At 52.9% G+C, this 23,162-nt stretch overlaps 2 protein-coding genes across 17 annotated transcripts in view; one reads left to right on the top strand and one right to left on the bottom strand.

Moving 5' to 3' along the window:
- Positions 1–7,449, top strand: part of NUMB (NUMB endocytic adaptor protein) — a 160,657-nt gene extending 153,208 nt beyond the window's left edge. For 12 of the 14 annotated variants that reach the window (XM_070797831.1, XM_070797829.1, XM_070797828.1 and 9 more), the window contains 3 exons: positions 1,451–1,600; positions 4,431–4,577; positions 5,359–7,449. In XM_070797831.1, coding sequence (XP_070653932.1) covers positions 1,451–1,600; positions 4,431–4,577; positions 5,359–6,074 — 1,013 coding nt within the window. In that variant the 3' untranslated portion in view covers positions 6,075–7,449. The remainder of the gene's footprint in view (positions 1–1,450; positions 1,601–4,430; positions 4,578–5,358) is intronic. The other 2 variants (XM_070797834.1, XM_070797833.1) reach the window with 1 other exon arrangement.
- Positions 6,649–23,162, bottom strand: part of PAPLN (papilin, proteoglycan like sulfated glycoprotein) — a 36,715-nt gene continuing 20,201 nt past the window's right edge. For 2 of the 3 annotated variants that reach the window (XM_070797820.1, XM_070797821.1), the window contains 13 exons: positions 19,553–19,633; positions 19,119–19,377; positions 17,990–18,110; positions 17,527–17,665; positions 16,089–16,551; positions 14,957–15,094; positions 14,691–14,815; positions 14,286–14,421; positions 13,608–13,745; positions 12,813–12,940; positions 12,598–12,706; positions 11,674–11,840; positions 6,649–9,254 (listed from right to left, as the gene is read on the bottom strand). In XM_070797820.1, coding sequence (XP_070653921.1) covers positions 9,070–9,254; positions 11,674–11,840; positions 12,598–12,706; positions 12,813–12,940; positions 13,608–13,745; positions 14,286–14,421; positions 14,691–14,815; positions 14,957–15,094; positions 16,089–16,551; positions 17,527–17,665; positions 17,990–18,110; positions 19,119–19,377; positions 19,553–19,633 — 2,189 coding nt within the window. In that variant the 3' untranslated portion in view covers positions 6,649–9,069. Of the gene's footprint in view, positions 9,255–11,673; positions 11,841–12,010; positions 12,074–12,597; positions 12,707–12,812; positions 12,941–13,607; positions 13,746–14,285; positions 14,422–14,690; positions 14,816–14,956; positions 15,095–16,088; positions 16,552–17,526; positions 17,666–17,989; positions 18,111–19,118; positions 19,378–19,552; positions 19,634–23,162 lie in introns of those variants that run through there. The other variant, XM_070797822.1, reaches the window with a different exon arrangement.

The raw sequence follows: 23,162 nt of genomic DNA, 5'->3' as shown, positions 1-23,162 counted from the left end.
TTTCCCATTGGCAGAAAATGGAGGTTCATGGAGAGAGATGGGAGTTGTTCATTTCTTTTCAGCAATAGGTTAACAGAGCCATGATGGGAATTCCTAGTCCGAGTTACACGGTTTGTGATTTGTCCTGATGAAAGTGTACCTGCTTTCAGACATCAAGGGTCTCAAGTTTCCCTTCTTATTCTGCCATTTGGGACCCAGCACGGAATTAATTTAAAAGGCTTTGGAAACACATCCAGTTAAATAGCACCACTGTCAGATGTACCAGAAAAAATAGATAAGTTCTCTTTGTCCTTGTGGCTGGTTGGCTCCCTAGGGAGGAAACTCTAAACGGGTCTCCTGTATAAAGCTAAGATCTGTTGTTCATCAGAGACAGTGGGATTGCTCACACATACTCATTACCTTTCAGAGCTGTCACACAGGCCTTTGTGTGGCCTCTGTACAGCTGAGCCAACCCCACTAGCTCTATCCTCATCATAAGATCCGGAGCTAAAGTGTCAGATCCGGTCAGTGCTTTTATTGGGCCCTATTTTACTTTGCTCTCAGACATGTTGAGCCAGTGCTATAACAGAATCTGAGGAAGCTGTGTCTCAGTAGGGCACTGTCACTGCTGGTGGCACAAAAGCACAGAGATTTAAGTTCTTTGATGGATAAAACTCGACCTAAAGAACAGTTAAACTAGATCATTACTGAGGGTCTTACCCACCTCTCAACTCCTATAAAAACCAAAACTCCAGATGCTTCAAGTACCTCATTTTCAATTTCCCTCTGGAGCAGGCGGGAAACAAAACCATTATTCTCTTTTCACATTTGAGCAGACAGAGCTTCAACACATATAATTAGCTTCCTCCGTGACACAGAAGTATTCCAGAGTCAATATTAAGAACAAAGCCTCTAGAGTCCTAGACCTCAGTTCACGTTTTCATGTTAACACTTTGGAGAAAAATGACAGTGATCACACTGTCGTAGTTTATGACAGAGAAAAGGACTGAGTGCCCACTGGTGCCCCTGACTTTAACCCATTTTTCTCAAAAGAGTCACTGGGGGCCTCTAGAACTTAACTCACATCACCAGCTTGGGACCTGGTTGGAAGACAAACAGGTTGCATGTGTCTTCTAGAAAAATCTCACTGGCAACAAAAGTCTTGGCACAAAAAGAGAACAGCGTGTTTTCAACAGTGTCACACAGGAGAGGAAATACAGAAATCTGGGGATTTGCAAGGGAGGAAGGTAGACCTTACTGCAGGAATTGTTAGCATTCTGTACCTTCTCATGTAAAAAGCCAGTGAATAGTGGTAAGTTTCTTGAAGTTGCTTTTATAGCCCCACCTGACAGTTGAGTCTTTTTCTTCCACAAATAACAGAGGCAATGTAAAATGCCATCTCACGTGACACCATTCTGTTCCAGACTTGTTCCGTTTTTCTGTCTGGAGCCATCTTCTGTCTGTCTTACAGTGCCAGAGGTAGACGGCGAAGCAGAGAGCATCAGCTCCCTGTGCTCACAGATCACCAGTGCCTTCAGCACACCCTCTGAGGATCCCTTCTCATCCGCCCCAATGACCAAACCAGTGACGGTGGTGGCACCACAGTCTCCCGCCTTTCAAGGTTGGTGCTCACTTAGCCTGCGATTTTCTTTGAAACTAATACTTTCACGACACTGATCGCTAGTGTAAGTTGGCATCCTGAGCTTCCCAAGACCTGGTCAGACCCACTGCGTTTCCCTGTTTGATACTGACTCAGGTTCGTTACATTTCCCTGTGCGACAGTGTCTTTGTGCTTTGTTCCCTCCTGTTTCCTGAGATTGTCTGCATTTTGCATGTGCCTGCCCTCCTTTCACTCCATCCTGTCAGGAGCATCAGTAGTCCCAACCCACTGCTTTATTTGCTACTTAACTGTTAAGAGACAAAGCACCCAACCAGTTCTCCAGAAACAGCAGTCATCAGAGTTGGTTCTAGCTTCATGCTTTCTTTACCACAGTAAAGAAAGCTGGGGTGATTTTGCCCCCTTGGGAAAAATTTAGCATCCGTTGTCTGGAGATGTTTGGGTTTTGTGGTGTGGCAGGGGGTGGTTACTACTGACATCCCAGTGGAGGCCAGGGAGGCCCGTAAACATCCTTCCATGTACACAGTAGCCATCTCACAACAGAGAACAGTCAGGCCCAAAATAACAATGGTGCCAAGACTGGACTCACCTAGTCTTTGCCCTTTCACAAGAGTCCCATAAAGAAAAAGGCACTTCTCTTGGCTCTTCAGTTCATTTCATCTTCTATAACAAGTATCCTAAAACTAGTCTTTGTAGCATTGAAGAATTAGTAAAAGTTGTTTTCAGAGATACTGAATTAATAGTATTGACTCAAAAATCACTGCAGATGGTGACTGCAGCCATGAAATTAAAAGATTGCTTACTCCTTGGAAGGAAAGTTATGACCAACCTAGATAGCATATTCAAAAGCAGAGACATTACTTTGCCAACAAAGGTCCACCTAGTCAAGGCTATGGTTTTTCTAGTGGTCTTGTATGGACGTGAGAGTTGGACTGTGAAGAAAGCTGAGCACCGAAGAATTGATGCTTTTGAACTGTGGTGTTGGAGAAGACTCTTGAGAGTCCTTTGGACTGCAAGGAAGTCCACAGTCCATCCTAAAGGAGATCAGTCCTGGGTGTTCATTGGAAGGATTGATGCTAAAGCTGAAACTCGAATACTTTGGCCACCTCATGCGAAGAGTTGACTCATTCGAAAAGACTCTGATGCTGGGAGGGATTGGGGGCAGGAGGACAAGGGGACGACAGGGGATGAGATGGCTGGATGGCATCGCTGACTCGATGGACATGAGTTTGAGTGAACTCCGGGAGTTGGTGATGGACAGGGAGGCCTGGCGTGCTGCGATTCATGGGGTCGCAATGAGTCAGACACGACTGAGCGACTGAACTGACTGACTCAAAGGTCAACAAAGAGCCTATATAACTTAAATTACAGATGTTAGAATTTGAGCTTATATAATTGATCTTTCTTCATTTCTTTTGGGAGAGAGCTCAGAAGAAGTTTTGCTGTGCAGACTTTTTTTGCCTGCACCTGTTGAAAAGCTGTAACATGCTTGTCCTCTAGGAGGGAGTCTCTTTAAAAACAAAACAAAACCTTAATATTCATATGCATCAGGTGGCTTTTCATTTCATCTAACAGATATTTATACTGCCAACAGTAATAGGTACTATTTATGGGGCACTTAGCAGCATGTCTGCCATGTACATCATGGTAAGGACTCATGCATTTTCCTCATCTCATTTAATCCTCACAATAGTCCTTTGAGATAGGCATCACAGATAAGGAAAATTAGGCTCAGAAAGATTAAGTAAATTGCCCAAATCACACAGCCAGGATGTAAACCCAAGTCTTTCTGAATATAGTTCCTGTTACATTCAGCTGACTTTGTGCCTATTTACAGGGTAGTGGGTATACAAAACTATAAATAGAATATAGTCCTTTTCCTGCCTTTAGAGGACTCGCAGTTTTTGGATAAGCTAGTCTTTTAGGCAAGCCCTGGGTCAATAGCACCAATGCCATAAGCATAGTTGCCAAGTCCTAAAGAGAGAATGATTATGGTGTAAGGCAGAAGGTGCCTGCTTGTCTGCTCTATACCAAGTATAGAGAGCTGGGCGAAGGAGTAGAAGCTGATGGGATAGCCATTTGGAGTAAAGGAGCAAGGACTGGATTTTATTAAAGGGAGACAAGAAAAAACAGTAAGTGCCTTGACATTACAAACATTACTGAAGGGGAAAAAAAATCTTGTAAAAAGATTAAATTAATTCTGTAGCAAATTATAAATTAAGCAAATGAAAACACGTACCAAGTTTGATTTCTTAACTGTAATATGGGGTTTTTGAGAGAATTTATTGAGATGATCAGAGAAGGCAATGGCAACCCACTCCAGTACTCTTGCCTGGAAAATCCCATGGATGGAGTAGCTTGAGATGATGCGCACTAAAGCACTATTAGAGTAGTGCCTCACACATAATAAGGATGATTGTATTAACCATTGTTGGCATAATCTGATCTTTTGAAATTGTGATAGATGATACTTTATCATTATGCCAAAGGCTAAGCTGTGTCTAGAATAGATTTTTGCTACTTGTAATACAAAGCAGTTCTTTTTAACTTAATTTGAAATTGTTTTTTAGTCTTTATTACCTCTTTCCCCATAAACATGTTTTTCTAAAAGTCATTTAACTTTATCAGTACACCCATTTTAATTACAGCCTCTGATTCCGTCTTTGCCAGAACGTTTGTGTATTCATTGCAGATGGCATGGTTATCCCACACCAACTTTTCTGTCTTATCTTTCCACCAGTATTGCATATTGGCCTGACTGACCCAGCTCCAAGGGGTCACCTGTACACCCTGCATGAATTAACTCCATCAATGTTGTCTGCTCCCATTGTAGCTAATGGCACTGACTCAGCCTTCCATGTGCTTGCTGCTAAGCCAGCCCCTACTGCTCTAGCACCCGTAGCAATGCCTGTGCGTGAAACCAACCCTTGGGCCTATGCCCCTGATGCTGCTAACAAGGGAATTGCAGCCACACATTCGGGTAAGGTGACCACACATGGTGGTGAGGATTCTGGGATCAGATAAGTGACCTTGGTGTGAAAATCAGCTATTTACCTTAGTGGGAACCAGGAAGGAGTCCTTTTAGGAAAAGTGGGATCCCTTTTGGAAATAAACTATTAAGGAAGGATGGTGTCAGAGAGGAGCTCTTAGAGGTAAGATTGATAGTTCTTAGGACCCTAGAGCTACCCACAGAGCTTTCATAAGACACAGATCCCCAGGCCCTCCCTCGCAAGAGCCTGTGTCTGGATCTAGATCTGTGGATATGCCTGCCTCCTACAACAGCAGGCCTACAAAAAAGGCTACAAAAAGGCAGTTCACCAGGAAGACATGTGTCTGAAAGGCCGGCAGCAAGTCCCTGGTTATTTTCTTCTCATTCTGTTAGAGCAGAAGGTGAATCACCTCAGCTCTTTAGAGTGTGTGCAAGCTGGTTTCTGGACCATAGATGAGCCACAGCAGTGGGGCTAGGGTTCTGATGCCAGCCAGCAGCTTCAGTTTTGTGCAGTTGAGCCATCTCTGGCAGCTTCCCGACACGGCTGAGGTAGACCACAGACACACGGCTGAGGTCTCCTGGGTTCTCCCTGTCCTGCCAGGAAACCTCCTCAGCTGGTAATAGACTTTCCTCCCACCTACCAAAACCACAGACTATCCCCCTGGGGGGGCTTGTTCCACATTACAATCATTCAAATAACCGAGATTATCAGGTGGAGAAAAAAGCCCCTGAAGATCCTGATTCTTCCCTCTCTTCCTCTTGTTGCTTCCAGGGACCGAGTGGGGTCAGTCTTCCGGTGCTGTCTCTCCAGGTCTCTTCCAGGCTGGTCACAGACGCACTCCCTCCGAGGCCGACCGCTGGTTGGAGGAGGTGTCCAAGAGCGTCCGGGCTCAGCAGCCCCAGGCCTCAGCTGCCCCTCTGCAGCCGGTTCTCCAGCCGCCCCCACCCACTGCCATCTCCCAGCCAGTGCCACCTTTCCAAGGAAATGCATTCCTCACCTCTCAGCCCGTGCCAGTGGGCGTGGTCCCACCCTTGCAGCCAGCCTTTGTCGCTGCCCAGTCCTATCCTGTGGCTAACGGGATGACCTATCCAGCCTCTAACGTGCCCGTGGTGGGCATCACTCCCTCCCAGATGGTCGCCAACGTGTTTGGCACCGCAGGCCACCCACAGGCTGCCCAGCCCCATCAGTCTCCCAGCCTGGTCAAGCAGCAGACATTCCCACAGTACGAGACAAGCAGTGCTACTGCCAGTCCCTTCTTTAAGCCTCCTGCTCAGCACCTCAACGGTTCTGCAGCTCTCAATGGCGTAGACGACAGCAGGTTGGCCTCAGGAGACAAGCAGACTGAGGCTCCTGCAGGCACCTGCATGGTGGATCCCTTCGAGGCCCAGTGGGCAGCCTTGGAAAGCAAGTCCAAGCAGCGTACTAACCCCTCCCCCACCAATCCTTTCTCCAGTGATTTACAGAAGACTTTTGAAATCGAACTTTAAGCAGTCCTTATGGCTTATGTATTTTGTCTGTACTTAGGCCCGGGCAGGGGGGGTGGAGGTCAGAGGAGCAAAGGGGACTTTGCATTCCCAACCAATATGCTTTTCACTAATCCCAAAGGTCCCCAAGGGCATGTCCAGGCATAGGATGTGGATGGGGGTGACTGAGAAAGTGGAGAGACCCGTTCCTAGGGAAGAACTGTTTTGCAGCTAGACTAAGAGAGTCAAGGAGCTGTCATCCTCTGCCCCGCCTCCCTCAGCCACTTACCAGTCTCTGGCAACAGAGAGGCAGAAGTATCTGAACAGGAATCTGTATTCAAAGCACATTTACTGGAATATACAACACAACGGGAAGCGAAACGATCTCCCTTAGTTTTTCAGGCCTTTCATCTACCTGCTCTCAGCACTGGCCTTCTTAAAGATCAAGAACAGGGTGGCCTGTGCCGGGACTTGGGACGAGAGGCAGGCTGTGCTGCTGGAATTCCCAGCAGGGCCCGTCAGGAGCTGCCCAGCAGAGCTGTATCTTAGGGGTAAAGTTGAGCTTCCATTTTGAGTAAGAATAAATATTATAAATATATATCAAAAAGCCAAAATCTTTATTTTTATGCATTTAGAATATTTTAAATAGTTCTCACTATTAAAAAGTTGTATGAGTTGTAAGTAATCTTGCCAAAGGTAAAAGGGTTAGCTGTAAGAAATTGTACATAAGATTGATTTATCATTGATGCCTATTGAAGTAAAAGAGAGGAAGGGCTGGAAGTTGCAGGTGGGATCCCTAGCTCACTTGGTATCATTTACTGTAAGTAGCACACTGCAACAACAATCACGCTTATGACCAGTACCGTCAGCTAGGTAGTAGTTTTAAATAAAGAGCAAGCAGTATTGTCCTGGTTTTACACCTGTAATGAAAAATTCTAATGTCATTATTTTAATGGGTTCAATCTAAATAGAGAATGTCTTTTCTTTTCTATACTGCTGCAGTTTCCTTATGTTAATCCTTTAACACTAAGGTGACAATGATGTAATCATATCCATGAGACGGGAACGCAGGTTACCGTGTTGGTTTGTCATGTAGGTCTTGGTGGGTTTTGTTTTGTCCTTTTAAGTTTTGTTCCGAGTTTTGTGGGGATGGAGGGCCCAGTCTTGTTAGGACTGCGTGTGTGTGTTATGTGTGCGTGCGTGCGTGCATCCCTCCCTCTTGTGGTGAGCCGAACATCCTGTTTTCAGTTGTAGCCACTTGACCTCTGGTAACCACGTAAGATCCCATCTCATTTTTACTTTCGAATGTTGGCCTTACAATCAGATGTAAGTTATATATATATTTGTACTGATGAGAATTTACAATCTGCTTTAACAAAAATAAATGTTCGTGGTAGAAGCTTTTGCCATGAAGAGCTGTTCTTTGCGCTTTTCTCTATTAGCGAATGAGTTTTAGTTCCTTGTCTTGTCCTCTCTGCATTCTACTACTGCCGCAGATCTCTAGTTTGATGGCTAGAAAAATCTTTCACTGGGGCTAGTATTCTCTTAAAGTTCCTATCTGTATTCATACTCGAGCCTCCGGTCATTCCTAAGCACATCTCTGATGTCAGATTCTTGCTGCTCCAAGTGCAGACTTGAATTTGGCAGTTGTGTAGAGACACAGAACTTCTGCCCTAGCCCAGACCTAGTTGTCAGAATTTGCATTTTAACAAGACTCACATTCTGAGAATTTGGGCTGCAGCAGTGACTCTGAACTGTGGATATATATGAGAGTCATCTGGGAGCTTTTAAAAATCCTCATATCCAGCCCATACTCCAGACCAATTAAAATCTCCGGGCAGTAGACCCCCATCTTCATTTCTTGAAAAAGCTCCCAGTGTGAGAACCACTGGTCTAGACTGAGTTTTACTCTCACCATACCCCACCACTCTGTGACTGGTTCCAAGAGCTAGCTAAGGTCTGGAGTATGCCACCAATTTAACAAATAGTGATTTAACTAGAGAACAGTGGAGTCCAAGAAAGTAGTCCTTACCTTCCAATTTCTATAGCCAAACCAGCCATGGTACACGGAAGGGGATGCACCTCAATGGTTTTTAAAACTGGAAAGAAAAAAAGACCTCTGTCCTGGCCCATGTTTCTGTTGCTGAATGAGAGGTAGACCAAGAAGTATCACTCACCCGTGAAGCAATTGTTTCTTTTCCAGCTAGAGTGTTGGTAATAGAAATCACCTGTCCCGGTAATGCTGGTTTTTCCTGTGCCCCAGAAAGACCTCTGTTACTAGGCCCAGCCCGTCCTCTGGGGAATTGGGAGAAGGTTAAAGTGGAAAGGGACGTGGAAGCTCATTGAAACCAGGCCTCTTGTCTTAGCATCAAGGCCTTAAGAGGCTGAGAGGAAGAATGACCTAACTCTGAAACCACTTCCCTCTTCTCTTTCTTAACGTCGCCCTCCCTTCCACTGGTCCCCCTATCCTGTTGGTACTGTGTTTTACAATAGCCTGGTTTTTAGTTTTCATTATCTCCCACTTTGCTGAGGGCTTTCACCAACTTTGTGCTAGTATAGCAACCAGCTAAAGCTGGTCGCCATATTCCCTAGGAAGGGCTAGAGAGACTGAAGCGATGAACCATATCTGGACCCCAGATGAGACCTAGTTCTAGCAAAGAATGTTTCCCTAACATACACACCAGGAGTTAGTTACCTTCCCCAATCAGATAGGACACACCTCCCCACCCAGCTTTCAGCAAAGTGAGAACCCTGGTAGCTGGCTTTAAGAACACAGTGAGCTGATCCTGTATAACAAATTATAGAGAGAAACTGTCAAGTGAAAGATGTCCTTATTGCAAACAAGTGGCCGCTTCTTGACATCCCAGCAGGCACCGGTGAAGCCAGAGAAGCGGACACCGCTGGGACCGCTGCTGCTGGCACTCCACGGCAGGGGGCGGCTCTGACCAGGCCAGTGTCTGCGGAGGAGAACTCCCTCCTCAGCCAGAGAGGGGAGACCGAGAGCCTTCTCCTCCCAGTGCTATGAGCTGTGTCCCTGCTGCCAGACGGGCTGCGCGGGCGGCTGGACACGGGAGCAGCTGGCACAGCAAAAGCTGGAGTAGTACTCGTTGCCGCAGAGCCGGGCCTGCAGGATCAGGTCACAGTTGGCCAGCTCCGGCTGGTCGACACAGTCCCTGCTGGGGTCCCGGGGCTGGGCGGCCAGCACTGTGAGACACCGGGGGGGAGAGGGTGGTGAGAAAGTTCTGTGTGGCTGGAAACTCACCTGCCCTGTCATTTCCCTAAAGGAGAGCAGCGCTGTAACCGCCAGGTTCCCAGAGATGCCGGTCACTGTATCCCGGTAACACCTGTGTGTCCAGCTGAGGGCACACGGTCTGCACTGCCCTGGGCCCCGCTTCGGCATGCAGTGGGCCTCCTGTTATCCTTTTATAGCTCTCCCCCACCCCCACCGCTCGCCCCAGTGCACAGCCCATCGCAGACCCCCAGATATTGACTCTCCAGCTGATTAAACATCTCTGGAAGTTAACACCCTGCTCTGACTGAGACCTGAAGAGCCGCAGAATATATGGCCGTGGCCTCTGGACAAGGAGAGCGGGGTCAGCCCCAAGCACAGTTTTGAGTTGGCAAGAGCGGTCTGTCTCTCACTGCTGGTTTCCTCCCACTTAAGCGTTCTGTGCCTTCAGTAGCCCCAGCTCAGTCACTTAGCTCCCCAGCTTTCCAGTTCCCACTTCCCCCAGAGACAGCAGAGCCCGTCAGGCCAGTGACGGGAGGACAGGCTATGAGCAGTGGCGCTGATGCGACACTGAGCGCTAAGCGCCGGGCGCCTCCCCTCTGAACCTGCTCGTCACGTCCATAACTTATAAATCACCGTGGGACTTTCATTCTGCTGCTCTGTCTTCGGACTGAAGTCTATTTGTCTAGTTAACCTCCCTTTTCTTTCTGGGAGGGGCTCTCAGGGCTCAGCCTTGGCTTAGGCCTGACAGCAGCTCCCCAAAGTCACCTCACGGGGCTGCAGAAGGCCCCCCTCCACACCTCCCCCCAGATACAACTAATAGATAACACCTGAGCAGCCGACGGCTTTGTGAAGGCTGGCTCGTCAGTGTAACAAGAGTGCGGACCACCTACATTTACATAAAGGACAAGCCGTTTATGCTTGTTTTTAACAATCGCCACTTTCGTTACCAACTTAATCTCAGCTGTCGTAGCTCCTGGACTCATCACAGGCAGAGGTGAGCAGGTGCTGGGCGTGATGGTGCAGGCTGGGCACCATCGTGGCTCTCCCCTTCCAGCCAGGGGACTTGGGGCAAACGGTTACATAAGCTCTCCGTGTCTGCTCTCTCATTTGGAGTTAATGAGATAGCAACTGAAGCACATAGTAACCATGGCTAAAATAACCAGCACGTAATGGGCATTCCCATTCCGAAGAGTGAGCCCCACTCCCCATGTTTTAACCTTACAGTATTTTCTGTTTCTCACCTTAAACCTTTAGGTAAAAAGCTTGAGAGCACTTTGTTGTACAGCAGAAACTAGCACAACATTGCAAAGCAATTATACTCCAATAAAGAAAAAAAGAGAAAGCAAGCTTGCAAGCTGTCCCCAGAGTGGGACCAGCTCAAGGCCCCTCCCCCTTACTAACACTGCAGTTCCAGCATGCCACCAGACCATGAACAGGGCAGTGAGGCAGCCTCAAGCAGTGAAATGCCACAAAAAGCTTAAATGGGTGATGGCAGACACATACAGCTTAACTGACGGAACCAACACAGTTAGAGAGGAAGATAGCTTCTCCTTAAGAAGTGCCCTCCTCCCCCAAAGAAAGTGTCTCAGATTACCAACACTCATCTAACGGGGCAGAAGACAGACAGCCGGACTGAGGCCATAAGTGTGCTGTCCCGGAGGCAGTCCCATCACACCATTTCATCTTGGTGACCATGCATCATTAGGAGCACCACCAAACTTCAGCGTCAATTGAGTTTCTGGTTCTAGTTTGGCTTCCTATGCAGACACATCTCTACCTAGTCACAGACATGCCCATGTGGGGGCCCCCTGACAGCAATCTCTCTCACTTAAATCTGCACTCTGGCCTGTCTCAAGTCTTGTAAGTTTGGTAAGTATGTGGACAAGAGATCTATCTGCTGGGCACGACTGAGGTGAAAAGCGGCCCCTGCAGGATGGTGCCTTCCCCAAGGTACCACCTTCACACACAAACACTCAGCCTGAGCACCCGGTGATGCCGGGCCCTGGCTGGGTTCCAGTCCCTGTCTTCATAAACTGGAAGCCCACCGTCAGTCCTGCTCACTAAGCAACATTTCTACCAGACTGCAACCTCTAACCTGGCCAGTTCCGGGCTCAGCCTGGCAGATAGGAGGCAGCCAGGCCTGACGCCCTGCATGGTCCTGGTGAGGTGCTACGGCCCCGACAGCCGTGACCGTCCAGGCCAACCAGCACAGCTGGGCCCTGGCGGTTCCCTCCCAGGGCTGTTTCGGGCCACGTGACGACTGGCCCGCCCCAAGTCATACAACCAGGAACTGGCAGAGCCCCTCCGACTGCAGAGCCCGTGCCCTCCTCATCCGGCTGCACACGGCCAGCTCCCGAAGACAAGCAGCTGCCTGGGGTGGCCCTTCCTTACCCGGTGGGACCACCTTCACCTCAGTGCTGCGGCTGACGGCCTGGCTTCCACGGTAGGCGCTGCACGTGTAGGAGCCCTCGTCCCTGGCCCGCAGGTTGTGGATCAGCAGCGTGCCGTCCGGGGACTGGTGCACACGGTGGCCGTCGGCCCGCACCGGCAGCCCGTTCCTGGAGGGGAAAGGATGCTGGGAGAACCTCCAGGCCCTGGCGGGTGCTGAGCTGGTTCTCCCAGGGCCGGGGAGGAGGCCGTCTAAGGCTCCCTCCAGAGCCACCCACTGACCCAGACACACTCAGGGCAAACCTCCTCCGAGCCTGGGGGATACTGGGCTATTTCCCACCTGGAGTGTTGGGGGGGCTCAGATTACACCAGGATCCCCAGTGCCTAGCGTCGTCCTGACATACTGCAAGGAGGAAGGGGGCATCAAACTGTTTGCTGAATGAATAAAAGCCCAGCAGACTTGGGGTAAAAGACCACCCAAAGCCCCCAGAGCTGAGTGGAGCCCAGTGTTTCTCAGCCTAGCAGAGCATCCGCCACCCAGGGGACATCTGGCAACACCTGGAGACTTTCTGTGGCCATGACGTGGGAGGGAGTACTACAGGCACCCCGAGGCTGGACACGGCTAAACATCCCCCAATGCACCCCGACAACTAAAACCATCAGCCCAAAACGTCGACAGTGCCGAGCCTGAGAAGCTCTGGTGTGTAGCCCGACCAGCAGAGAAGAGAGTGGTCCTGGTGGGGCTTCCCCATTAAGGGAGGCGGGCGCTGTAGCCCCTTCCCCTGGCACCAGGCCAGGAGCCGGGAGCAGACGTGAGGGGGAGGGGTGCGGGTGGCAGCAACGTTCTGCACAAAGGTGGGCCCCCCGGCCCTGGTTTGGGCTGTGGAGCTCAGGGTGAGGGCCTGAGGGCCAGGGACAGAGCCTCACCTGGACCATCGGATGTTCACGCTTTCTCCTGCCACCACACACAGCAGCCTGGCCGTGTCCCCTTCCGGCACCTCCATTGTGGAGGGCAGCCCTGTGATAGTCAGCTCCCCTGGGCCCAAGGAGGGGGCACTGTCAGCCACGGCATGCCCGCGGTGCCCCTCCTGACCCCAGAGGCCACTGGCCACACGCACCCGCCCACTCAGGCTGCGCCTCACCCAGCACTCGGAGCTGGACCCAGCGCTGGTCCCGGTCGTGCCCGTTGAACGCGACACACGTGTAGAAGCCTCCATCCTCCACAGCCACGCGGCTGATGACCAGGGAGCCGTCGGACTGCAGCTGGTGTCTGGGGAGGCCAAGCACAGTCAGGTGGCGCCATCCCAAGGCTCCCAGTGGGTGGGAGTGGGGTCAGGGTCTCCCGTCCCCTGGTGAGAGGCTGAGTGGGCCCTGCCAGTCAGCGGGGTCTGACCACCCTCCAGCTGCTGGCACTCTCGTTTACTTAAGGACGCCTGACTTTAAAACCTGGCAACAAGCAAATCATTGCAAGTTTTCGGATACAAAATAATTCTGGTTTGGGTTTCGAGGTTTTTTTCCTACACTCGTTTATTAGGCTCGGTCCTAGTTCAGTCACTTAGGAGCTGGGTGGTGTTAAGCTTCTGTGCGTCACACGCGGATAAAACAGCACCACTTTAGCTCTTCTGCACGTCCCGTGAAAGAGATTAAGCCTCAGCACAGGGCCCATATATGTTAGCTCTTATGATTACAGCCAGAAGGGTGTCTGCCTCCACTTCCTCCCAACAGGCCGTCACCTGTTGGCTGGCTTCTTACAATTGTCCGCTAGCCACACTCTGGAAAGGCCCAGAGATCCCAGCGTGGTCTGCCCAAGGAGCCCTTCGCCCAGCAACCGCGTCCTTCAAGAGGCCCTGGGGTCGCGCTCAGGTCTGACCAGGGGATGGCATCTGCCCAGACGGGGCGGGGCCAGAGGCAGGACAGGGGAGGGGAGCTGAACAAACCTGGGGGAGGAGAGAGGCTGCCCGTCTCTCTGCCACTCAATAGTCGGGGGCGGGAAGCCCTCAGCACGACAGGTCAGCCGGACCCGCTGGCCCGGCTGGGCGTCCAGCACCCCGGGCTGGCTCCGGTCCAGACGCACCCTGCAGAGCAAGCATCACTCAGCTGTGAGGGGGCTCCTCGCCGCTGTCTCCTCCAGACCATGCCAGGGGACAGGCTCCTCGCCACTGCCTCCTCCCGACCATGCCTGGGGACGGGACCCCTACCCGGCCTCATGGGCCCCTTCTCCCCACAACCCTGACCAGATTCCGCTCTCCAGCCTCAGCTCTTTGTTCTGGTTGGGAGATATCGACAAGTATCTGGGACCCAGGCTCAAATCCAGCTCCGGCTTTCTCACCTCAGCCACCCAGAATTTCTGCGTCCTGCCCAGCCTGCACCAGGTCCCTGACGTGGGCCCCTCCAGCCCTCTGCACCCGCTCTGTAAACTCCCTTCTTCAAGGCCGGCTCAGCCCTCTAGCTCCTGAGGCCGGGGGCCAGGACGGGCTCTGCTCCCCAGTGCTCGCGGTGGTGGGCAGGACTCCCCATCCCTGCTTCAGAGGTCGGGCTCCGGGAGCCACATTTGCCCTCCCCTCCCCTCCCAGAGCCCTGAGCAGGCGGCTGGCAAGCAGTGCTGAACACCGCACCTGGTCAGGGGCCACGGGTGTGAGGCGGCGGCGGGGCCCCCGCGGCTGGGGTCCCGAGGACTGTGGTCCTGGGCTGGGTCCCTGGTCTCGGGGAAGTGCCTTGGTTCAGCCTCAGAAGGCATGGCCACGTCACCCCCTATTGTGAGGCCAGAAGCAAGGGGTGAGCTGTGGGGAGAAGCGGGTGGAAGAACGGTGCCCGTGAGGCTGGCGGGGGACCGACGAGAAGTGAGGGCCACACGGGGCAAGACGTCCGCCCCAGGCAACCTGCAGCACCGGGGCCCAGCCGCCAGGATGCCACGGCCCGCTTCCTGCCCTAGTCCCCCAGTGTGGGGGCACCCTGGCTGGGACCCCCACCCTGGGGCCCAGAAGAACCCAAGGGTGGGTTAGGTGGGGTGGGGATGAGACCTGTGACGTGGAGCTGGACCTGCTGAGAGTGACGGTCTGGCCCGGGGCCACCACAGCTGTAGGTGCCCGCGTCCTCCGCCCTCAGGGGGCTGATGACCAGGGAGCCATCGGACTGCAGCTGGTGCCTAAGGGCGGGGAGGGGGCTTGAGCGCTGTGTCCTGAGGCAACAGTGAGCCTGGCTCCCACTGGAGGGGCTGCCCCCTGCTCTCTCACCCTCCCATCCCCGGGAATCGGAGGGGCTGGGCAGGGGAGCGGGCTGCATCCACCTGTCAGAGGAGACGGGCCGCCCGTCTTTCTGCCACCTTGAGTGGGGGTCTGGAGAGCCGTCCTCCGGGCAGAAGAGCCGCACCAACTGCCCCACGGCTGCCTGCACCACAGAGGGCTCTGAGCCCGCCAGAGTGATCCTGGGAAGGTGGGACAGAGAGTCACATGAGGGCCAGCATCAGGGACTATCCCTTCATCAGTGCGTCCCCACAGCAAGCATGGTACCCCGTCATGGGTACCAGAGGTACCCCCAGAGTACCCATGGAAGTACCAGAGGTACTTCTCATGGAAGCCACTCTCCAGATGTCTGGGGAATCAAGAATCTCCCCTCCCCACCCCCAAAATACCCACAGGCATTGTGCCCTCAACTTGTTCCCGTAAGAGCACAGAACACGGACCTCCCTGGGGGTCCTGTGGCTAGGAAGCGCCTCCCAGTGCAGGAGACACAGGCTCAATCCCTGATCTGAGAAACCCACATGCCAAAGGGGAACTAAGTCCATGAGCCACAGCTACTGAAGCCCGCACGCCCGGAGCCCGTGACCCAAAACCAGAGAGGAAACCCTGCTCACCACAGGGAGAGAAAACCCCGCACAAGCACAGGCAAAAAAAAAATGAGCACAGATTAGGCCCAGGGCCCCAGGACGGACAGCGTGGGAGAGAAGCAGCTGGGCAACCAAACGCATGCCGGATCCCTCGGGAATTCAGTTTTGTTTTTAATCTTCCCAGTTCTCATTAATATGACACAGAGAGTGACGACGACCGGGATCCACACTAAACCTGTGAGATCATATCACCATCTTACAGGTCGAGAAACTGAGGCTCCGGGAAGCTGGATGACTTGCCAGAGGTCATGAAGCACTGAAGCTTCAACTAGACAGGCCCTGGACCATACCCGCAAGATCTGCTGGAGAATTCAGGCACCACCATCCACCTGAACCTGGGCAAGCCTCATGTCTCCAAAGCCTGAGGTTCCCCACCTGTGGAATGATGGTACCAAAGCCCTCCAGCCGGAAGACTCCAGGTGAAAGGTGGAAGGAGGCCCAGCTGATCTCAGGGTTTTAGCCCTAAAAGGCTCAGCCTCTGGCCTGCCTGCATCCCTATCCCCATCCCACCTGGGGAAGTGGGGGGCCTCACCTGTAGGAGGAGCCACGGGAAGGAGGCGCTGGTCGTCCTGCGTCTCCGCTCAGTCCAGGGGGACTGGGCCCAGTCTCCTGGCCCCAGGGCCCCTCTCCAAAGGCCTGTCTGTGGTCCGTCACCCCCGGCCCAGGCTCTTGGTCTTGCCACCGGAGGCCACCGGAAGGCAAGGGTCCTCTCTGGACCATGGGCCCCGGCCCATGCTGGCTAGCCTCCTGCTGGCCCCCAGGACCGCTGCTGCCACCATCTCCATGGGTGCTCTGGCCAGAGGCCCCCGCCCTGGGCTGGGGTCCCCGGCAGGCACTCACACACTCCTCTTCCGAGGCAAAGTTGTTGGCGTTGCCATGGCAGCCGCCATACCAGAAGCGGTTACACTGGCCCACGGAGGGGATGAAGTACCAGCGGGCAGCCCAGTCGGTGCAGGAGCCGTGGGCGCTGGGCAGCAGGCACCGCACGGGGTACGCTGAGGGGGGCAGGAAGCACGCAGGTCACCGGGACTCAGTAGGGAAGCTGCGAACGCAGCCCGGGACTCAGGAGCGAGGCCCTCCCCAGCTTCAGCGCACATCCACACTACTGCCGGGAGCTTGACTGACTCCAGGGACAGACTCTGCTCACTGCCCCGGGACCCCAGCAGAACCAGCCTGTTCTGCACCCCCAGAGCTGGAGTCCTGCAGAGGATCAGGGCTGTGACCTCCCTGGACGGGCTCCCTCGTGCTCCTCCCCACCCGACCCAGGCCCCCAGCGCACACAGAGCAGCCCCAGGGCCAACCTTTGACGTGCTTCGCGCAGAAGGAATACCCCCAGCCCTGAGCCCCCACAGGCTGCCAAGATGCCCAGGGAGGGGGTCCACCCTTGTTCCTGGGGCCCCTTAGCAGCTCAGAACCTTCTCCAGCCCCCAGCCTAGCCATCCTTCTCCACACTCAGATGTGACCCTCCAGACCCCCCACTTCAAGCCCCCCCACCCAGCTCCCTGCAGACTCTGCCCCCTGGCTTCCGGCATCCCCGGGATGGTCCTTAGCAGCTCCACGTGGGCATGTGCTCCCACCTCATGGTCCTTCCTCCAAGACGCATCTCAGGCAGGGTGGCCACCCCATCCATCCCAGTCTTGACCACCCCCCCACTGCCTCTGGAGGGGGCTGAGCCCCAAGGGGTAGCACAGGTCTTCCTTCTCCGTGGACTCCCCACTGACCACGCTCCCGGCTCCCACAGGCAGCCAGGCGGCCACGAGTGCAAACTCAGGGGCGAGGATGACCTGTCGGGCAGAATAATCCAGCACCATTCTCCAGCCCAGGACCTGGCAGGTGCCAGGAATATTGGTGGGAGAAACAAGTGGTAAGCCAGCCAGGAGGAAGTCGGGGGGCTCTGGGGGGGCGGGGCAGTGAGCAGAGTGGGACGAGAGCCTTCCCACCAATAAGGACGAGGAGGATCAGCCACTCACCAGGGCTGGGCTGGCCCACACAGCCTTCCCCCAGAGGACCTGCCGCAGGGGCCACGTGGTCATAGCAGCAGCCGAACTGGGAGCCCCGGCACTCGCTGGGCTCATTCTGCTGGGCCTGGGGCCGGTGGGCATTGGGGACCTGGGGAGAGAGCCCAGGATTGGGAAGTTAGATGGAGGTCTGGCTCTTGGTAGGAGGACTCCAGGCTGCTGGGGGGAGGATGGCAGGAAGAGAGAGGGACAGAACTATGACCCCATTGAGCAGAACCCCAGTCCTGGAGATCACATCCCGGAGAAGGTCAGACAGGGCCCGTCACGGAAACCTGTGCCTTCGAGAGGACAAGCCAGGCCAGCAAGCTTCAGGGACCTCCCTCCTCAAGGTCAAAGCTGCCACAAGCCCGCGTCACAGCAGCACTGAGCAGGCTTCCGGGCTGGACTCGTGGCCCTGGGGTGAGCAGACACTCACTGTGGAGGCCGCTGCTCTTGATCCTGGCCTGCCCCCGGCGTTGTCGCGTCCGTAAGAGCTCGTGCAGCCCGCCTGATGAGGCCCCTTGGCCGCGGTCACCCCATCAGGGCAGCACCCGAACCTAGAAAGACATCACAGCCCTGACCCCTGCCCCACCAGGGACCCTGAGTGCCAGCACCCCAGGATCCAGGCTCTGAGGCTCCCTGAGCCAGGGGGCTTGATCAGGTGAGGATCCAAGTCGGGACACAGGGGGGCCCTTGCGTGCAGGGCGAACCATGTGGCGAACCCCAGTCTCCGCCACGTCCACTCACCACATAGGGGCTCCCAGGGAGGGCAACATGCAGACAATAAGCAGAGCTAAACTCTTAATAATCAACAGATCCTCAACTCACACATCCCACCACAAAACCAAGAAGGTGGAAAGTCACCTGAGGTCCCCAGACACCAGGTTCCCAGGGAGGTTTTACAGAATGGAGGCAGCTGGGAGGTGGGGCAGTAGAAGGGGTCAAAGGAGCCCAGGGCTTACTTCCCCTCCACCAACCAGCAGGTGGGAAGGAAGGCAAAGGAAGGAATGTATCGAAGCACCTGTGGGCCAGGCACCACGTGATTTGGTCCATCCTCACAGTGGCCCCAGTCAGTGGCTGTCACTGTTCCCCATTCTCAGCAGAGAAAGCCAGGATCAGAGAGGTTAAGTAACTTGCCCCAAGTCATACAGCTGTGTTGCTGGCTGAGTTGAGACTCACCCCCAAGCTGCTGACTCCAGAATCATGGCCCTTAGCACCCCAACCCGAGAGAGCAGGAGCCTGATTTGGATCACAGAGCTAGAATTCATACCCTACTTGCCTTCTCCAAGCCTCAGGCTATATCTCAACAGGCTGACCTCTGCAGAGAGAGTGGGGGGCTTTTTTCCCTAACCCAGCAGGTTAGGGAGATCAGCGGGAAGCAGCCAAGTCCCCAGTTCTGCCCAGACTGGGCAGCTCAGACACAACAGCCCTAGAGTTCCCACTCCTGAGCTCTGCTAACCCACCCTACCTGCTCTGAGCAAAGACACTGCCCTGCCCGCCCATCAGACACCCCGCAGAAGACACACGTTCCCTCTCTGACCTGGGGAGGGGCGAGAGGCACCCACCTGCTCTGCTGACACGAGGAGGCCCCAGGGCAGCCTTGCCACTGTGGCCCAAGGGACATGGTGTGGCCGTCGGGGCAGCACCCGTGAGAGCCCAGTCTGCAGTCGCGGGGCCCCGAGCCCGGCCGCAGAGGCTGCTGGTATGAGGAGAGCTGCAGAGACAGGGCGGGGCCCGGGGCTGACAGGAGTGGGCTCTGGTCTCCTCTGGGGTTACCCCGTGCTGAGGGCTGCTCCTGGGGTGCCCACCACTGGTCTCTGAAACCTAGAAAGAGGAGGAAATAAAAGATCCATGATGTCTCTGTTTGACTCCTCACCCTCTGTCTTTGTCCATGTCAGACCCTCCTCCACATCCCTTCCCCCCACAACCACTTGCCCCCCCACCCTCAACGTCCATCCCAAGGGCCCCCAGGGTTGGGGGCTTCCACCAAGCTTCTCACCTGAGGCAGAGGCCTCCCGTGGGCCCAAAGACATCCGGGGGTCCCTGGGGCTGGTGTGCACTTCCGGCATGCTGGGGACCTCTGCAGGAGCGGGGGCGTCAGGGCACAGGGGGATGGCCACCCCCCCAACATCTGCTCCCACCCCACCACTCAGGCAGGACCCGGGAAACCCAGGAGAGCAGAAGTGAAGAGCAGCAGGCTTGAGTTCTTGTCAACACCCTTCCCAGGTTTCAAAAGAGTCTCTCGTCACATAGAAAACGCCCGTGTCAAATGTTCAGCAAAGAGAAAAGCCGCGTGTAAAGAGAGCATTTACGTTTGATCCCAACAACATAAAAAATGGTAACACAAAAATATTTAATTGGATTGAGGAAAACATAATCCAATTTTTAAATGGGCAAAGAACTTGAATATAAGACTTTTCCAAAGAAGACACAGGGATGGCCGATAAGCACATGAAAAGATGCCCAACACCATCGGCCATTAAGGAAACGCAAACCGGAGCCGCAAGGAGACGCCCCTTCGCAGGTACTAGCGTGGTTCTAACCAGAAAGACCGAGATCACAAGGGTCGGCGAGGATGAGGATGAGGATGGAGGAGTTCCCACGCAACTGCTGGTGGGAAGAAAGAATGGTGGAGACACTGGGGAACCAGCCTGGCAGTCCCTCAAAACAGTTACACGGTTACCATACAGCCCAGAAACTCCACTTCTAAGTATAAACCCAAGAGAGCTGAACACAGACACCCACACAGAAACTTCTACATGCATATTCATAGCATCATTATTCACTAAAGCCAAAAGGTGGAAACAACCCAAATATCCATCCACAGACACGCGGATAAACAAACTGGGAACATCCGTACGACTGACTGCAATTTAGCCATAAAAAGCAGTGAAGTCCTGATGTATGCCACAACTTAGACGAACCTCAAAAACATTCTGCTCAGTGAAAGCAGCCAGATGCAAGAGGCACGCTATTCCTTTCACCTGATGCACCTAGCACTGGCAAATCCAGAGAGACACAGCGATCCGGCTACCAGCGAAGAGGCTCAGGGTTAATGGCACAGAGACACAGCGATCTGGCTACCAGTGAAGAGGATCAGGGTTAACGGGGAGTGATTAATGGACGGGCACAGAGCACTTTTATGGGGTGGTGAGAATTTTTGAAACTAGATAGATTGAGGGCAGGTGGAGAAGGGGACGACAGAGGATGAGATGGTTGGATGGCATCACCGACTCAATGGACATGAGTTTGAGGAAGCTCTGGGAGTTGGTGATGGACAGGGAGGCCTGGCATGTTGCAGTCCATGGGGTCGCAAAGAGTCGGACATGACTGAACGACTGAACTGAACTGAGAGAGCTGGTGGTCATACAACCTTGAGAACAAATAAGCACATTGTACACATTAAAGTGGTTAACTGTGTGTGATTGAATTTCACCTCAATAAAAAATTCCATATTAAAAACAACTGAATTGATAAATGAAGAGACAGAAAGTAGATGATGAAAGTGTAATTACAACAAAATAGTAATTGTAGAACTTGATGGTGGGCACATGACTGCTTGCCACACAGCTCTTCATCTTTCCTGTGTGATTAAAGTTTCTCCGCGTCTCTTGTCCAACTTGGCAAACTTACTCAATATCACGAACTGTACCGTTAGAATAGGTGAATTTTATGGTGTATGATAATTAACCTCAATAAGGTTTTTAAAAAGATTTTTCATCACAAAATGTTACAGAAAAAATGCAAAAGGCTGTAGAGAAAATGAAGACAACAGGCATTTTAAAAAATGATGCCCAAAATAATACTAGCACGATATGGCTAAAATGCTCACAGTGATTACGAAACAGACTCACCACCACAGAGAACAGAGCTATGGTTGCCAAGGGGAGGGTGGGAGTGCGGGGTTGGCAGATGCCAACCACTACGTAGAGAATGGATAAACAACACGGGCCTACTGCATCCCACAGGGAGCTGTATGCAGTATCCTGCGATGGACCATGCGTGCTAAGTCGCCTCAGTCACGTCCAACTCTGTGTGACCCCCTGGACTAGAGTCCGCCAGGCTCCTCTGTCCATGGGATTCTCCAGGCAAGAAGACTGGAGCCATGCCCTTCTCCAGGGGATTGAACCCGTGTCTCCTGCAACTCCTGTATTGCAGGAGGTTCTTTACCGCTGAGCCACCAGAGAAGCAAAAGAGAAAAGAATACAAAAAAGAATGAGTGTCTGTGTATGTGTGTATATTAAAAAACTGAATCACTTTGCTGTACAGCAGAAACTAACACTGTGTTGTCATTCAACTCTACTCGAATAAAATAAATAAAAACCCCGAAATGCTCACAGTGAAAGGCTCTGCATGCTCTGTGTGTGTGTTCTGCCAGGGGGCTGGGTGAGGGGGGTGCTTCCTTCTATTTGTCAGTGTTTTTCAAATTTTCCACAATAAACATATTACTACATAGTGGAACAAAGTTACAAAAAAAAATAAGTGAAAAGTCCATCTCCATAGGGACTACATCTCGCCAGTCCCAGGGAACTTTTAAAAATAATAGAGTTGGAAGATTCTGGTAGATATGTGGTCAAATCTTTGTTTTCCATGTATTGCCCATCCCACCTGGGCCAAAAGCTCAGACAAGGTTGATTCAAATTGTCTCCCTGGTTCTGGTCTCCTGTCGACATTTGGCCGAGGGTTCATGGTCCCCAGCCAGCCTGGGAATTCCGGCTGTCCCTCCGTGGCTGGGAAGGCAACTTTCCGCCAAGCCCATCCTGCCTCTGTCGCACGTGAGGACTCCTATGACTCTCTTCTGCCATCATCTCAGGCTTTAACTCAGAGTCTGGGGTCCCTTCCCACACGCCAGGGGCTTCAGGCTGTGCTGGCCAGCGCCCACCCCTCCATTCCTCAAACTCTGAGCATCTGCAGCCTGCTCCCACTCTCCCCACTTCAGCCTGACCCTCAAGGCAGGCACCAAATGTCCTAATGACCATGGTGTCACTTCAAGCCCCTAAACTTTCAACGGCTCCCCTGAGCCTATCAGACAAATGTGAGGCATAGCCAGAGGCCCTCAGCATCCTCCCGGCCTTAAGAGCACCCCCCTGAAAAGACCTGTCACAACCCCCCACCCCACCCTGGGCCAGTGCCAGTCCTGGCTCCTGACTGGTCTCACAGTTACTGAGCACTGGAGATGGGGCCAGAGTGACCGAGAAACTGAATTTCAAATTTTGTTGAATCAGAATTAAATTTACAGTTTAAACACTGACACTTAATTCATTTATCAGAAGATGCTTCAGTATGTCTGGGACAAGTTGGGTAGGTGAGTCTGCTTTTTCAACTGGATATCTCATGACCTCTAAATTGAGACCGACTACACCAGTGGGATTCCAGCGTCTGAACTGAGATGTGCTGTAAGTGTAAACTATACAGTGGACTTCGAAGATTAAAAAAAAAAAAATATTGTGAAAAAAAGAATATAAAATATCCTACAATTTTTATATTGATTCCAGGCTAAAAATATTTTATTGGGTTAAATAAAACATATTATAAATGCAGACTCTTTCTACCCCCTTCTGATGCCTATGTCAGAAGCTTTCTCTATCTCCTTTATACTTTAATAAAAC

This window comes from Bos indicus, chromosome 10, assembly GCF_029378745.1.
Source record: "Bos indicus isolate NIAB-ARS_2022 breed Sahiwal x Tharparkar chromosome 10, NIAB-ARS_B.indTharparkar_mat_pri_1.0, whole genome shotgun sequence".
Lineage (NCBI taxonomy): Eukaryota > Metazoa > Chordata > Mammalia > Artiodactyla > Bovidae > Bos > Bos indicus.
Note: the sequence above shows the minus strand (reverse complement) of the source record. Positions and strands in the feature narration are given on the sequence as shown.